Source organism: Oryzias melastigma, linkage group LG18 (genome assembly GCF_002922805.2).
Source record: "Oryzias melastigma strain HK-1 linkage group LG18, ASM292280v2, whole genome shotgun sequence".
Classification (NCBI taxonomy): domain Eukaryota; kingdom Metazoa; phylum Chordata; class Actinopteri; order Beloniformes; family Adrianichthyidae; genus Oryzias; species Oryzias melastigma.
The window spans coordinates 16,622,977-16,639,136 of NC_050529.1; the positions used below are offsets into that span (position 1 = coordinate 16,622,977).

The 16,160-nt window shown below is 40.2% G+C and overlaps 1 protein-coding gene across 3 annotated transcripts; it reads left to right on the forward strand.

Annotated features, from left to right (window-relative positions):
* Nucleotides 1-465: 465 nt before the first annotated feature.
* On the forward strand, nt 466-16,160 carry slc7a7 (solute carrier family 7 member 7). 3 transcript variants are annotated; one of them, XM_024287804.2, is made up of 11 exons: nt 466-838; nt 1,205-1,297; nt 2,895-3,500; nt 9,166-9,291; nt 9,639-9,783; nt 12,464-12,587; nt 12,656-12,759; nt 12,834-12,930; nt 12,999-13,148; nt 13,225-13,408; nt 15,654-16,160. In XM_024287804.2, the coding sequence occupies exons 3-11, from the start codon at nt 3,008-3,010 to the stop codon at nt 15,722-15,724; spliced, it is 1,494 nt and encodes a 497-aa protein (XP_024143572.1). In that variant the 5' UTR covers nt 466-838; nt 1,205-1,297; nt 2,895-3,007; the 3' UTR covers nt 15,725-16,160. The 3 variants fall into 3 exon arrangements, with proteins under 3 accessions (XP_024143572.1, XP_024143573.1, XP_024143575.1); XM_024287805.2 differs by having other exon boundaries at nt 1,237-1,297; XM_024287807.2 differs by lacking the exon at nt 1,205-1,297.

Below are 16,160 nucleotides of genomic sequence, written 5' to 3' on the forward strand. Positions count from 1 at the left end.
CTGTGAAAAACAATAAGTATCTCACATCAAAACTGCCAGTAACCTCAATAAAGAGTGGTGAACACATCAACACTAATTTAGTCCAGAAAAGTTTTCTATGAATTAAAAAAAAATATGTTATTATGCACTATGAGGAGTTTTTTTTTTACTTGGCAGTAGCCTTATACTTTATAGACATTCTAAAGCACTTTAAAATAAAAACCTATCATATTAAGGGGAAAAAAGTATTTATTTATTTGGCCCCTCATGAAGATTTCTGCATTGTTTTTTGTGTCCACAAGAGGGCAGCATAGTTCCTGCAATTCCCAGTTTGAACGAATAGTAGTTTTGGGAAAACCGGTAACAGTTTTGTTTTGCATTTAGTTCGTGTTTAAATATATGGCTTGAAATATTTGTATATTTTTACAGAATTATTTGACGTTTTGTGTTTCAAATGCAGCAAAGTGGCACATTTTCTTTGGTTCAGTTTGAGAATTTATCAAAATGATATCAGACTCAGATTAGATTAGTGTTTGTTCGTGCGTCTTTCTGCAGCTTTTGATTCACGACCCTCGCCTGATGACGTCACCTGATTGATGCCATCATGTCATTAAAGCGGGATGTGCTGGTGAGGAACCGAAACGGTGTCCCCTCCTCTCCTCTGACTCGTTTCCTTGGTAATAAAAGAAGCAGAAATCCATAAAGCGCAGAGGTGGAAGCCAAAACAAGAGGAAACAGCTGTTTTTCACGCAGGAGGAGAAGCTTTTTATTTTAATTTTTAGCTATTATTATTGACTATATTGGGGAGCTGATTGAAACAAACTGTCATCGTTTGTAATCCGGTGACTTTTGGAGGAAGGTGAGTCTGCTGCTTGGAGAGTTTTTTTCTATTGATTTGGTTTTGATGACTCAATTTAGCCTAACATTTATTAACTTTTTGAAAGTGATTACACATGACGCTGGTTGACTTTTTTTTATCACTACAAGTCTAATCTAGAGGGAGACTTTTGGATCATTTCATAGAAAAGTCTCCAGGAAAGCTGCAATATTTCTTATCTTTTTCAATTTTTATATTAGTATTGGTGCACATCCTGCAGCCTGGGATACAGTTAAATCAATCAATGTTTTTCCTCATGTTTTGTTATTACCATGATCTCCTTTGAGTCACTCAAGAGTGACAACTTATCAGCAGCGATTGGACCTTGCTCTCTGTTTTCTGTAACAGCCTCACCTCTGAGTCTCTGGCACACTTCATAGGATCTTCAATCCATAGAGTCTCCTCCGTGAAGATGTGCTGCTGATGTGCTGCTGCCTCCAGGTACCTGAGCCCACCTCTGGTTTCTGGTTAGATATGAAGGGAAGAATGTGTGTCTGTGTTTGCTCACATCATGTTATCTGGCAGGCTTCGATGGTCCTGTCTCTCAGCAAATAAGGTTCTCACTGTTTACTACGCTCGGGGTTGATTATCCCATCAATTTATCTGAATGTCCATGAAGTTGGCTTTTTTATTCTTTTTTTTATTTTATTTTAGCACTATATTAGCAATTTCTATCATTATTTAACATTCCATTCCAATGAAATTGTGTTTCAAGTATGTTTTTGTGGCATTGTTCTCATTATGGAGGACATATATTTAGAAAATTAAGCATAGAATTGCATTTCTGAGTATTTATTTTATTTGTGAATATTTGTGACCTAGAAGCTACAATTAGCAGACCAGAAGTTCTCTGGTCCACTTCAATTTGACGCATCCACCTGTAGACGACAAGATCAATGTATGTCTTTTGTTTTCCTCGTTTGAGCTGGAATCTGGCTCAAAACTGTACCGCTGGTTAGCTCCAATATTACATTTTTGTTGCACTGATAATGCTAGCTTGGGGTTTTGAAGGGCTGTAAGCTAAAAAATTATTTTAAAATAGATCAAAAGATGATTACAGTTGGATTTTAAAGAATATATTTCTGAGACGCATCAGGTTTTCTCAAAAACCCATAAAGGTCCACGTTTTATGCCCTGCAGTTCATCATCATTCCACTAGGGGCAGTAGAAGAACTTTTCCTGCTCACTTCAAAATGGCTGCCTCCGTAAAACTTTTGGCGGGAAAAGGTTTAGCTAATTTTCACAACTTTGTTGTTAGAATAACTCATCTATAGTTATTAATTTAAAAAAATAACTACTTGCTGGATTGAGAGTATGTAAAATTGGTTGACAATTACTTGTTTACAGTAAATTTACAATGTGTTAAAAATGTGTAGATTCAATTTGAGATAATGAGTCGCTTTTTTCCTGAGCATTAATATTTTAAACTAACATTGTTGTGAACAAAAACTAACCAAATCATTCAAAGTATCCTAATTCATACTTTGTCATACAAAAATTAATCGTAGATTTTGATTTTTCTATCATTTCTTTGATGTAGTGGCCTCTACAGGGTTAATACCATTCTGAAAGTTCATGCTTGTCTCATCATTTAACTCCGTCTGTGCTGAAACAATGAACTTTGGAAAAACATGTGACTTGTCAGTGTGCTGACACTCTCAGATGTGTGTGTTTGTGTGGACGCGTGGGCGTCACTGAGGCAAAACATGTCACAATCCGTGTTTCCTGCTTAGCTTTCGGTTGCTAATGAGGAGCCGGCGTTTTCAGGCATGTTTGCTCCTCTCCCTTTCTCTCTGTAAATACACTCAACCTTAAAAGGCCATTTGCCGCGCAGCCTAATGGCTCTCTGATCCACAACGTGTGCCCTCATATGTTTTTGTGCCGCTTGTTCCTGGGTCAGCACTTGAGGCATTTCAATGTGATAACAGTTTGACCAAATTAAACTTGTAATAAAATTGGTATTTATGACACAGATGCTGCCAGAAACCCGTCTCCGTGGCAACAGCATCCCCTGATTTGACCTTGTTTGTGTTCACAGATGGCGGGGGACAAACGGAGATAACAGGAGGAAAAGAAAGGGAAAAAAAAATCAATCATCTTTGTTTGCGACTGTGATTCCTGAGTGGAAACTGTTCTGATTAAGCAGGAACAATGGCGTCTTACAGTCCTGCTCCCACACAAGAGGGGACAAACGGGGGTCCCCCATCCATAAAGTCAGGGAGTTCCGAGGAGTCCATGAAGCTGAAGAAGGAGATCTCCCTTCTGAACGGGGTCTGCCTGATTGTGGGGAACATGATCGGCTCCGGGATCTTCGTCTCCCCCAAAGGCGTCCTCATCCACAGCGCCTCCTACGGCCTCTCCTTGGTGGTGTGGACCATCGGTGGGATCTTCTCCGTATTCGGGGCCTTATGCTACGCCGAGCTGGGCACCACCATCACTAAGTCGGGGGCGTCATACGCCTACATCCTGGAGGCCTTCGGGGGCTTCCTGGCCTTCATCCGCTTGTGGACGTCGCTGCTGATCATCGAACCGACCAGCCAGGCAATCATCGCCATCACCTTCTCCAACTACATGGTGCAGCCCATCTTCCCCACCTGCATACCGCCATACGTGGCCAACAGGCTGCTGGCAGCTGCTTGCATATGTAAGTACACATTAGTTCTTCCTTTCACCACAGTTAAAAAAAAAAACATGTGAGCTGTGGAGACTGGAGAAGTGAAAAATGGTGACGTGGCGGCTGCAGTCAGCAGGTCTGCAGCAGAAAGTCCCGCTGACGTTACATGAAAGAGGAACTGGTCCACCCTAAAATCTTGGTTCTGAGGAGATAAAAAGAAAACCATGTTTGCTCAATCAGCAGTAATAATGCAAAATTGTGCTGAGTCACTGCTTTTCTGAAGTGATAAAGTCTTCATGGACATAGAATCAAACATTTCTCTGTTGAAACCAGTGCGACTACAACATTCTATACCCCCCAGCCACTTGCTAGTAGCATGTTTGACCCCCTTTTGTCTTCAGAACTGCCTTAATCCTTGGTGGCACAGATTCAACAAGGTACTGGAAACATTCCTCAAAGAGTTTGATCCATTTTGACATGATAGCTTCACAGTTGTTGCCGATTTTTTGGCACCTGTTTCACCAATTCTACCACATTCCAAAGGTTCTCAATTGGGTTGAGATTTTGTGACTTCCGTTCATGTTCAATAGTCTGATTCTAACTTTATTAGATGGAGCCTTATCCTGCTGGCATCAGAAGATGGCCATAAAGGGATGGACATGGTCAGCAACAATACTCAAGTAGGCTTTATTGGTACCAAGAAGCCCAAAGAGCGCCAAGAAATGATCCCCCACACCATCATACCACCACCACCATCCTGAACCGTTGATATAAGCCAGGATCATTCATGTTGTTGACACCAAATTCTAACCCTACCATCTGAATGGTGCAGCAGAAATGGAGAAACCAAGCAACGTTTTTCCAATCTTTTACTGTCCAGTTTTGATGAGTCTGTGAATTGTAGCCTCAGTTTCCTGTTTTTAGCTGACAGGAGTGGCACCTGGTGTCTTCTTCTGCTCCTGTAGCCCATCTGCTTAGAGGTTGTTGTTCCTTCAGAGATGTTCTTCTGCAGACCTCGGTTGTAACCAGTGGTTATTAGAGTTACTGTCGTCTTTCTAGCAGATGGAACCAGTCTGACCATTCTCCTCTGACATCAGCAAGGCATTTCCACCCACAGAACTGTAGCTTACTGGATATTTTCTCTTATTCTGACCATTCTCTGTGTAAACCCTAGAGATGGTTGTGGGGGAAAATCCCAGTAGATCAGCAGTTTCTGAAATCCGTCTGACACCATCAACAAAGCGACCTTCAATCACCTTTCTTCCTTGTTCTGATGCTCAGTTTTGACCATGTCTACACGCCTAAATGAATTGAGTTGCTGCCATCTGATTGGCTGATCAGAAATTTGGATTAACAAGCAGTTGGACAGGTGAGCCAGTGAGTGTAAGTAGATTATTAACTAATAAAACTCACAGCAAGCTTAGAAAGTGTCACGGATAAACCCTAAAACTTAATCACAACCATATTGTTCTCATTCACCTTCTTCCCTGAAAAAAAAAACCTCAAACTGCACGTGCCGTGTCCACTCATAGCACAAGTGCGTACACACCTGTGCCGTTCATGATAAGCCGTGATCAGAGGGCTGATAGCTGGGAGGTAAAGTCCATCCCCCGCAGGAACAATCTGACCTCCTCATGCATCTCCGCTGACAGCTCAGCTCTGCAGTGGACCGTAAAACCAAACCCACTTCCTGTCTGTGGTGGGTTCACTGAATGATTATGAAAAAATAATTAAAATTTATGATGATTAAATTACTTATTTATTAGTTTTCCTTAGTTTTTTAAAGAGCTTCAACAAGAAAGATTGCCAAAAGATTCTGATTTGACATGTCTTTCATGTCTAATCTGTCCATTTTAGAACTCATGGAATCTGTGGTCATGGGGTTGCTGGGGCCTATCCCAGCTGCTGTTGGGTGAAGGTGGGGTACACCCTGAGCATGTTGCAAGTTTAGTTGAATTTTTTGTCACTTCTTTTCAGATCTTTAAAAGTCAAACACCCTTTGCCCCTGACATTTGGTTAGCAATATAACCATCACATTTATTGATTGTTATTTATCTCTTAAGCTTTAATTAAAGCGAAATAAAAAATATGATCTCTAAGTTCAGATTCTTGCTGTGTTGTATGATTCATCAGGTCAGTTTTTTTTAAATTAAAAGGCTTGTGTGTTTTCTTATAATCAGTTAAATGTTTCCAAAATGAGATTTTTTTTAAGTTTAATAAAAGTTTAACCTTTTCAAGTTAAATTCCTCTTTTACATATATGTTCAAAACACTTCTTAGTATTTTATAATTAGGTGTGCCTCAAAATAGCGGCTAAGTCTCTCCCTGCGCCGTCCATGTGGACAACACACAGGGTTGTGTCAGGAAGGGATCCAGAATAGGTGAACAAACAACTAATACCTCAAGCTGAGGTGCAGAAGTAGAGCAGCTGACCTCTGCAGGTCTGGTTTCATGTGTCAAAGTGTCCTTGGGCTAGACACTGAACCCCACATTGCCTCTGGTGGTTACAGCTTGGCGCCAGTGTACCCACAGTCCAATGAATGTGAGTATATGTTTATATATGTGACTGTAAAGCACTTTTTAAACCAAGGTAAAAGCGCTATATAAAGACATGCTGTCATAACCTTCCACCATCCTGCCTTACATAGATGGAGGACATTTTTTGGCAGCCAGTAAGGCCAAATGGGGCTCATATGGTTTCAAAGTGGGCAGAAAATGTGGGCTCCGAATGGGATTGTCCGCAGTTTCTGTGGTGGCCCCATTTATGTTTACCCACATTGGCTTAAGTAGGTACTCAGTGGGTTGGCTCACTATGCTAGTCAGCCTGTGTATGGCGTTGCATGCTAACATGCACCACTGTAGTGCGCTAGCAAGCTCTGGTGTATCAATCTAGCAGGGTCCGCTGTAGCAAGCTAGTGAGCTCCGCTGCCGTGAGCTATCGAGCTCCTCAGTAGCTAGCTCTGCTGCATCAAGCCAGCACACTCCACTGTATGGAGTTATCAAGCTCGCACGCTGTATGGAGCTAAAGCTCCACTGCAGCAAGCTAGCAAGCTTTGCTGTAGTCAGCTAGCAAGCTCCACTGTAGCAAGCTCTGCTGTATCAAGCGGAGCTAGCCGCTGTATTGAGCTAGCAAACTCCACTGTATGGAGCTAGTAAGCTCCGCTGGGGAGAGCTAGCAAGCTCCGCTGTATGGAGCTAGTAAGCTCCGCTGGAGCAAGCTCCTTTGTATCAAGCAGAGCTAGCGGCTGTATTGAGCTAGCAAGCTCCGCTATCAAGCTCCACTGTATCGAGCTAACCAGCTCCGCTGTATTGAGCTAGCAAGCTCTGCTGTAGCAAGCTAACGAGCTTCGCTGTCCACGGGGCGGCTGGCTATTGTTTTGAGCTAACCCACTGAGTGCTCATTTAAGCCAACATGGGCACACAGGACACAGGTGGGGCCACCATGGAAACCAAAATCGTCAGGGGAGGGATGGGGCGTGACCTTCCTCTTCCGGATATCTGGTTCATGATGCATGGGTGCCATCTTTGTTGTCTGCAACCAAATCCCTGGCGACCGAATTGACTTTATTTGGTTAGAGGTGGATGTAAGGCGTTTTCTATGGGTGATGTCACTCTCACTTGTTCCAGTTCTTATATACAGTCACAGTGCGAGAGTCTCAAGACCTCCTGGTTTTCTATCATTCCACTGTCAGCACCGTCTGAATCATCATCCCTCTCCACTATTTCATGCTGTTCTGTCCGGGACGTCCCGACGTCCTCGTTCTGATCCTCCAGCTGTCAAAGCGGTGGGAGATGATAGATTAACTCAGTGGTTAGGACAGAGGAGGAAAGAGTGATACGGTCCTGTGTTGGAGTCTTCTTGAAACCACTGACTAATAAGATGTAGGTCAGCGGGATGTGATAACTCCTGCAGATAAAGCCGCTCCGGTTAACTCTTTGGCAATACCGTCAGGGCTTTTAAAGAAAGAAGAAAAGAAAAAAAACACACCCGCGAAAGCTTAGAGTTGGAACAGCAGCAGCTTTTAGCCTCCACCTTTGTGAAGTGAGAGAATCATGAGCAGATAAGAAGCCAGAGGAAGATAAAGACAGGGAGAAGCACAAAAACATGTTTTCACGGCGTTCAAGGTAAAGGAGGGCAATAATGTAAGACATATAGTAGCGTAACGCTCTCTTCTTATCTGCAGTGTGAGTTTTTAGTGTATACTGCAGTAAAAGTTACAACTTCACTGCAAAAAGGTTTAGTCTAAAAATAGGAAAGAGCATTAATCTGAAGAAAAAATCACTAGAAAGTAGTAAAATGATTTGTCTATTTACATAGCCATAAATTTTATAGCAAAATATCAAACTCTTGAAACAAGGAGGATTAAAAAATTAAAAAAATATCTAAACAACTGGCAATTAGAAAAAAATTCTTCAAAATGAATGCTAAACAGCTGAAAATTCTGTATTTTTTTGCAATTTCTAAGCAAATAATTTTGTATTTTTTTAGTTTTATGAACCGAATTGTAGTTTATTTTGATCACAGTAAAAAAACTAGTGCAACAAGTGGAAATGATCTAATTTAGAACAAGCATTTTAACTAGTTGAAACTATTACTTATTCTTAGAACATAAATATAAATTTTTGCTTAAAAAATAATGACATTGATTATAAATTGTCAGCATTTATTGAACTTTTAAATATCATCCTTAAGATTTAAACAAAAATGACAGAGTAATATGTGTTTTTTTAATCTAAAATCAAGTTTTTCTACTGTAGAGGATGCAGCAAAAAATTTTGGGACTCTATTTATTAATAATTGCCTTATTTCTAGCTAAAATGATCTATTTACATAACCATAATTTTTTTTAGCAAAATATCAAACTCTTGAAACAAATAAGATAAAAAAATTGAAAAATTAACAAAAAACTGACTATTAGAAAAATGTCTTCAAACTGAACGCTAAACAGCCAAAAATATGTTTTTTTTCTTGCCTTTTTGAAGCAAATAATTCGTATTTTTTTGTTTTATGAACCGAATTCTATTTTATTTTGATCACAGTAAAAAAATAGTTCAATAAGTAGAATGACCTAATTTAGAACTAGCATTTTAACATATTCTGATAAAAATTGAAACTATTACTTATTCTTGGAACATAAAGCTACATTTTTGCTTCAAAATAATGACATTGAATGTCAATTGTCAATATTTGTGGAACTTTTAAATAAAATCCTTAAGATTTAAACAAAAATGACAGTGTAATTTGAATTTTTTGAGTCTAAAATCAAGTTTTTCCTCAGTAGAATTTGGAGCAATAAGATTTTGACTCTATTTATTAATAATTTCCGTATTTGTAGCTCTTAATGAGAGGAAAAAAATATAGAAAATATGATAAAATCTTGTAAAAGTGTAGCTCAGAACCTGGTAAAATGTCTAAAAACAAGGTTTTAAATAGAATTATTAAGTCAAATTTAGCTTCATCTATAGTTTTAGCTGAAAAACTGTTCCTCCGGTCTCCTTGTTGCATCTTGCCTCACATGTGCTGCTCTCAGCTGTTTCCTCGTCTGACAAACAACAGGCCAGTTTGCTGCAGTCAGCAGCAGCGTTTCCTTAAACCGGCCACGCGGAAACACGCTGGCACGCGCACGCTTTACGAGGCAAAAGTCACCACTGAGTCAGATTTAAAAAAGACCTGACTAATCTCTGCTTTCTCACAGGTTTGTTGACCTTCGTGAACTGCGCCTATGTGAAATGGGGCACCAGGGTCCAGGACTTCTTCACCTACGCCAAAGTGCTGGCCCTCATCGCCGTCATCATCACCGGCCTGGTGAAGATCGGACAAGGTGCTGAAGCTGTCTAATAATCCCTGGAAATGTGGATCATGTGGAGCAGAGATGATGATCTACAGACAGTTTATGAAACTAGTTTAATATTTGCTTAGATGGCAAATGAAGGAACACAAACTCAGCTAACCGGAACATTTCAATCACAAACACTCTTTAATGGGACTTTTCAACCGTTGGAGCAATCAATGTAATTCAAGTTGATTCTGAAGCAGAGAAAAGCGCGGCCGCGCTTTTCTCTGCTTCAGAATCAACTAGAATTACATTGAAAAGTTTAAAAAAGTTACAGTAAGTTGTAGAACTTTAACATCTCAGGTGTTAAAGGGTTAAAAAATGTTGCGTTCCAGGCTACACGCAGAACTTTGACGGCATGTTCGACGGCTCCACGCGGGATCCCGGACACCTGGCCCTGGCTCTTTACTCGGCGCTCTTCTCCTACTCCGGATGGGACACGCTCAACTTTGTCACAGAGGAGATCAAAAACCCCGAAAGGTGAGCCAGTTCCATCAAAAAGCATCCTTTGTAATCCTATTTACATACTTATCTTTTCGACTTCATTTTAAATTAAATCAGTGAGTTAAACTAAAGCACTCAAAACCGGAGTAGGACTGATGAAAAAAGGTAGTTAAAAATGACAGATTATCTGATTTTTTTATATTTCTGCTTCAATTAAGTCTCATTTTAACAGCAAGTAATAGTCAAATCTACTTTATATTTCCAATTCTAATTTCTAGTTCTATTATTTTCTGTTTCATTAAAAGATTTGATACTTATCTCCATCACATTAACTGAAAAAATGTCCTAATGTCCCACTTTGATCATTTTTTTAAAATCCATTATTAAATCATTACCAATGGTCTTTTAACTCGGATTATACTGTTTAAAGCCAAAAAAAACCCAAAAACGTGTTGTTTTCTAGGACATAGTTTCTGCAGAGTGGCAGGAGTTCATTAAAAATTCACCTCTTAATTGTGGGCGGGGCCGCCCCCATTCCCCAACCGTTAGTGAGAGTTTGGATTCCCATTGTATTTTCAAAGTTACAAATACACTCCTTTTCAAGCTGTATTTTTTCCGTCTGCTTCTGATTCACAACAATTTAACAAATAAATACTCAGAAATGTTAATTTTAGCGTAATTGTCTTTATATATGTCATCCATCATTAGAAAAAGGCCACAAGAACAAGTTAAAAAACACAATTTTTATTGGAGTGGGTCTTTAAATATCTGTGTGAATCTCAAAGCAAATTCAAACACTGTGATTTCTAATACTGATTTAGAATAGACAAAAAATGAAACACATTCTCATCCCCAACTTGTCACATCTTGACGTTTGGTTAAGGACCCCTCTGTGTAACTTTTTTACATTTTTGGTGTCCCCAACTTGTCGTTTTTTGGTGCGCTGGCAACCCTTGGGAAGAGGTACCCGATTCAGACTGGTCCTTGGGACTTGGGTACCCGTACCCAAACCTGGTACCCTAACCCGGCACCGGACACGGTTCCAGACCCAACCGGAACCAGGCGCGGTACTAGACCTGAAGCGGTACCAGATGCTGTACTGGGTGCAAATCGGGCCTGGACGTGGCACTGGACGCGAACTGGTACTGGATTAGGGTATGTGTCCTGGATGTTGGGGACCCCTGAACATCCGGCATGTCAAAAAAGATGAGTTCGGGACACCCAAAACATCCATTTTGGTCCTTAACCAAACGTCGACATGTTCAAAAAGGCAGAGATGCCTCAATTCCAGCATTTCTTGGCGAACTTTCTTACTCGTGGGCCACAAAAGGTTCTAAACTTTGACAGAAGGGCCGGATCAGGAGCTGATTCATGGCGTACTTTGGTAACTCGCCACATAAAAAAAGAAATAACACGGGAGCCGGAGGAAAACATGCCTATCCTAGGTATGTTGATGTTGGGAGTGGGGTCATCTGGACCCCATAACTTCAACTTGTCACTGGTGTCCGTGGCAGACTGACCACCTTCATCCACATTTGTCATGGGATGGATAACACGTCAATGTGATGCTTAGGTCATCTGGACCCCAGAAGAAAGCATAAGGGTTAAACTTGATTTAAAATTACTTTGAAACAGAACATTTTGGAGATTTTTGTTCTCATTTTAGTATCAATGGGTCGATGCCTCTCAAGGAAACTCTGAGTTCATGTGGTGTTAGAATGATTGGAAAAACGACCGTCAGACGAGGATCGAAAAAAAAAAACAAATCTTCAAACTCTACATTAATGCAGATTAATTTTCGCCTGAACACATTTTTATTATTTATTTGTAGTGTGCCATCTGTAGGGAGAAAAAAAAACATTAAAACGTGTAATCAAAATTGTTTATTCTAGTTTGACGGGCCAGATTGAATAGTTTAATGGGCCGTAGTTGGCCCCCCTCTGTTCTAGATGGTTATCATTGACACTTCCTTATTTCTCTTTTGAATCCCACTCTGATAAAAATCCTGTTTTTTGGTGTTTTAACAACTGCTGCTTTGCAAAAAAATATTTCAGTTTTTTTTTTTTTTTCATTTTTTATCCACAATTTAGGCTAAAAACAAAAAAGATAAAAGAAAAAAGTCTAAGCTAAATCAAAGGATGATCAAAGTTTATCCACAAATCAGATCATTCTACTGTAGAATCATCTGCAAGCTAATATTTATGCGTAGCATTCTATTTACATTTAAAAGAGTTTATTTTAAACCTAGCACTAGCATGCTAGCTAGCTTCAAGAGCATGAACTTTTTTCAGATCTTTTCTGTTTGTCTTTTCTGTCAGGTTAACTATGTTTATGCTTTCAATGGACCACATGTTTTGTTTTTCTGTTCTTATCAAAGATTAGAGATTTTTTTGTTCCCTTTCAGGAGCTCTGTAGAAAACTGATAGAACACATCAGAAAAAAAACAAAGAAAAAAATTTGACTTTTTGATCAAATTCATGAACAAAAGTGTGATAAAATCTGCCTGTGTTGAAGCTTTAGCCTTGATTCTCTCTGCTAAACATTTACCAGGAGAGAAAAAAAGACTGTTTGATTGGATCACTGGCTCTTCCCAAAGTTCCCAGGCAGATTGAATGACAAACAACTCCAGCTCCTCATGGTTCTGCTTCCACACAGAGGCTGAGTCGTCTGCTCACTGATCCTGTCGCCCTCTGCTGTCTGTCTCCACACACTGCAGGAACCTCCCCCTCGCCATCGCCATTTCCATGCCCATCGTGACGGTGATCTACATTCTGACTAACGTGGCCTATTACACCATCCTCCCCATCAACGCCATCCTGGACAGCGACGCCGTGGCTGTGGTGAGCGTCCGACCTCTTGATTTAGATGCTCGTTTGCTGTCGTTTGAAACCCCGCCCTCCTCCTGCAGACGTTCGCAGACCAGGTGTTTGGCGTGATGAACTGGACCATCCCTCTGGCCGTGGCTCTGTCCTGCTTCGGCGGGCTCAACGCCTCCATCGTTGCGGCCTCCAGGTGTGTGATGGCGTTTTGAAACCGCCCCCTCACTCGCCGCCGCTCCTCCTCACCTTGTTGTTGTGTCCCATAAGGCTGTTCTTCGTGGGATCCAGGGAGGGCCACCTGCCCGACTTCCTGTGCATGATCCACATCAGCCGCTACACTCCCATCCCCGCGCTGCTCTTCAACGTCAGTCCATCCTCGCCGTCTTTCATTCTGTCCACCCGCCGTTCTGACGTCTTTGTTCCTGTCCGCAGGGCTTCATGGCTCTCATTTATCTGTGCGTGGAGGACGTCTTCAGGCTCATCAACTACTACAGCTTCAGCTACTGGTTCTTCGTCGGTCTGTCCATTCTAGGACAGCTTTACCTGCGCTGGAAGGAGCCAGACAGAGTCCGACCGCTGAAGGTAACGAACCTCAAAGCCGCTGAGATTTGTGACGCACCTCCGCAGCACTGAAGGAGATCTTCTTCTGCCTCCACAGCTCAGTCTGGTCTACCCCATCATCTTCTGCATCCTCACCGTCTTCCTGGTGGTGGTGCCTCTCTACAGCGACACCATCAACTCCCTGATCGGCATCGTCATCGCCCTGTCAGGAGTGCCCGTTTACTTCCTCTGCTGCTACATTCCGGCCTATAAGAGGCCGATGTGGCTGCGAAAGTTTATTGGTGAGACTCTTGAAAGGCTCTTCCTGCATTTTTTATGCTTTGGTTTTAATTTTGGGTAGAGGTTCAGATTAGGGTACCTCACGATACAAGGGGATACGTGGCTCACGGTATCGATGATATCACAACACTGCAATAATTGGTGAAAAATCATCTGTAACAACTCAAATTATAGAGAAAAACATATTTTTGGGGAAAATACTGTATATCCCCATTTATTTTTGATCTTGAACCCAATCGGGCTGCCACGATTGGTCGACTAATCGACTATTAAAATAGTTGACGACTAATTTAATAGTCGAATAGTCGTTACTTTATATTATATGGAGCCAGAGTAAAGTTGAACAAAGTTGTTAGCGTTCAGCAGCAAAAAATGCTCTTTTTTATATTTGAGTCATTGAGACAAAATCTTTATCTTTTGTTAAAAAAGAGTTCCTTTGTATGAGTCGCACTTTTAGGGAGAAAAGTGTGACGTTTCAGAACAAATCTGCCAAGCCCTGTGTAGCTAAAACAATAAATAAATAAGTAAAGAAAATAATAATAATCTTTTGATCTGTATAAGAAAAATATCAAAGTTTAAGAGGAAAAGAATCAGATTCTCTTCCATGTTTGTTTTGGACGACACTTCTTCTTCTGCCGTCTAAAATTAAGTATTCTTAAATAAAATAAAAATTAAAAATACAAACAATGTGAATGTAAGGGTGTTGGTTCAAATCCTTTCTTTGTCCTTTCAGAATGAAGTTTGAACATTTCTGTAGGAAATATTTTTAAATTTCTTAGGTATTTTATTTTGAAACACACTTATTGTTGAAGTCACTTCCTATAATTGAGTAAATTTCTGTTTTGAGACTGCACCCCCACATATGTTGTTGCTGTCGTGTACGTGCATAAGCTACTGATGCATATTTTTCAGATATTGAGTAACTTTTATTTGAATATACTACAGTTTCCTGCTCTAAACTAGAATTGAAGTATATTTTGGAATTCCTGAGGAAGTGTGTGTGTCTTTATGTGTGAGGTCTACAATGTTGTTGTGCACGTGTCTATTTTCTTTCCCTCACAGTCCAAAAACATGCTTCACAGATTAATTGGTGAATCTAAAAGAAGTGATTTTGTGGTCTTGCAAGACCAGCGACCATTCCAGGGTGTTCCCCGCCTTTAACCCAACAGTAGCTGGGATAGGCTCCAGCAACCCTCTGTCAGGTTCTGAAAAAGGATTGGTGTGTTTTAAAAGTAACTCAATAAGTTTTAATAAAATATGCAAATAATGGAAGATTAATACCAATGAATTTGGAAAATGAAAGACCTGCAGCTGTGCTCTCGTGTATCTAAGTGAGCTGCGTGTTTGACCAGATTTTAAAGAACTAAATAGTTTAAAAATGAAGTATTTTAAAATAGTTTAGATTCAAGTTATATGTTCAGAATGTGGAAATATTTGTGGACCTTTATGTTTTAAGTATGTTTCAAATATACGCTCACCGGCACACCTGTCCAACTGCTAGTTAATGCAAATTTCTAATCAGCCAATCACATGGCAGCAACTCAATGTATTGAGACATGGTCAAACTGAGCATCAGAATGGAGAGGAAAGGTGATTGTTGTGACTTTGAGTGTGGAATGGTTGTTGGTGCCAAACGGGCTGTTCTGAATATTTCTGAAACTTTCTTTTTATAGTTGTAGAAACATGTTGAACCGTATTCATAGATCTTTTGAAGAGCTCTCATATTTCATAAAAAAGTCCTATTTTAATGCTGTATGTAAGAATTGTTTTAGAGCAGCTAAAGATTAATAAAATAACACTTTTTTGGCCTCATTCTAGGGATGGAATGATCAGAAACAGTCTGTACAGGAACTGATACGTCTGTGAAATTATCATTGTTTAACTGGCCGGATAAACAGCATCATCATCATCCAGAAGACGACAATCAACAACTGATTATTAGATTTGATAATAACTACTTTTTTGTTAGATAATTGGCAAAAACGTATCACCGTTTACCAAATAGGTGTAGGCTAAATAAAAAAAAAGTGTAAAAGTTGCAGCATGTGTCTAAACTCAAACATTATTAGAGTTTTTGGAAACACTTTTAATCTCTAAAAGTGTATATAGAAAACATAGTTTTGGATCAAAGTGTATTAATGTTTTTGAATTTTCTAGGTAAATGAAGCTTTAAAAATATGTCACCCTAGATGACAGATGCATTTAAGCAGAGATAAAGTCTTAATCCTTCTGTTCCGTCTCTTCCAGCTAAAAGTGGCGTCCTCATCCAGAAGGTGTGCTTCTCAGTCCTGACAGAGATGGACGTGAAGTCAGACTAGTTTGATCTCACATCCTGCCAGAAGAGGCTCATTCATTCGTGACTCAGCCGTCTGAAGGCCTCTTTGGGACCGACATGGACTGAGCTGGACCTGGATCCACCCGTGATCGTGGACGCGCAGACAATCGGCTTTGGGGCTTTGAACATTTCACCAACACTCCTGAAGGAGACGCCTTTCTCTGTGGACTTGTGCCTGTTCATATAGAATTATTTAATTGAGATTTAAAGTATTTTTTGTGAAACCGACATGAAAAACCCTGAAGCACTGCTGACCGGCCTTGAAATTGCCTATTCTATTCTATTTGTTTGCACAAAGCGATAAAAGACTTTAGATTCAAATATCACATTCACTCGTTTGTACAAGAGTTTGTAAAATGTTTTTTACTGGGATCTGTTTGATCTGGTGAAGTAAAGGGCTATTTTCACAAATAAAAACA

Coding starts and splice junctions, on each gene's coding strand:
- slc7a7 (XM_024287804.2), top strand. CDS start 3,008: ATGGCGTCTTACAGTCCTGCTCCCACACAAGAGGGGACAAACGGGGGT. Junction 9,784..12,463: donor GAGATCAAAAACCCCGAAAG/GTGAGCCAGTTC, acceptor CACACACTGCAG/GAACCTCCCCCTCGCCATCG. Junction 12,760..12,833: donor TCCATCGTTGCGGCCTCCAG/GTGTGTGATGGC, acceptor GTGTCCCATAAG/GCTGTTCTTCGTGGGATCCA.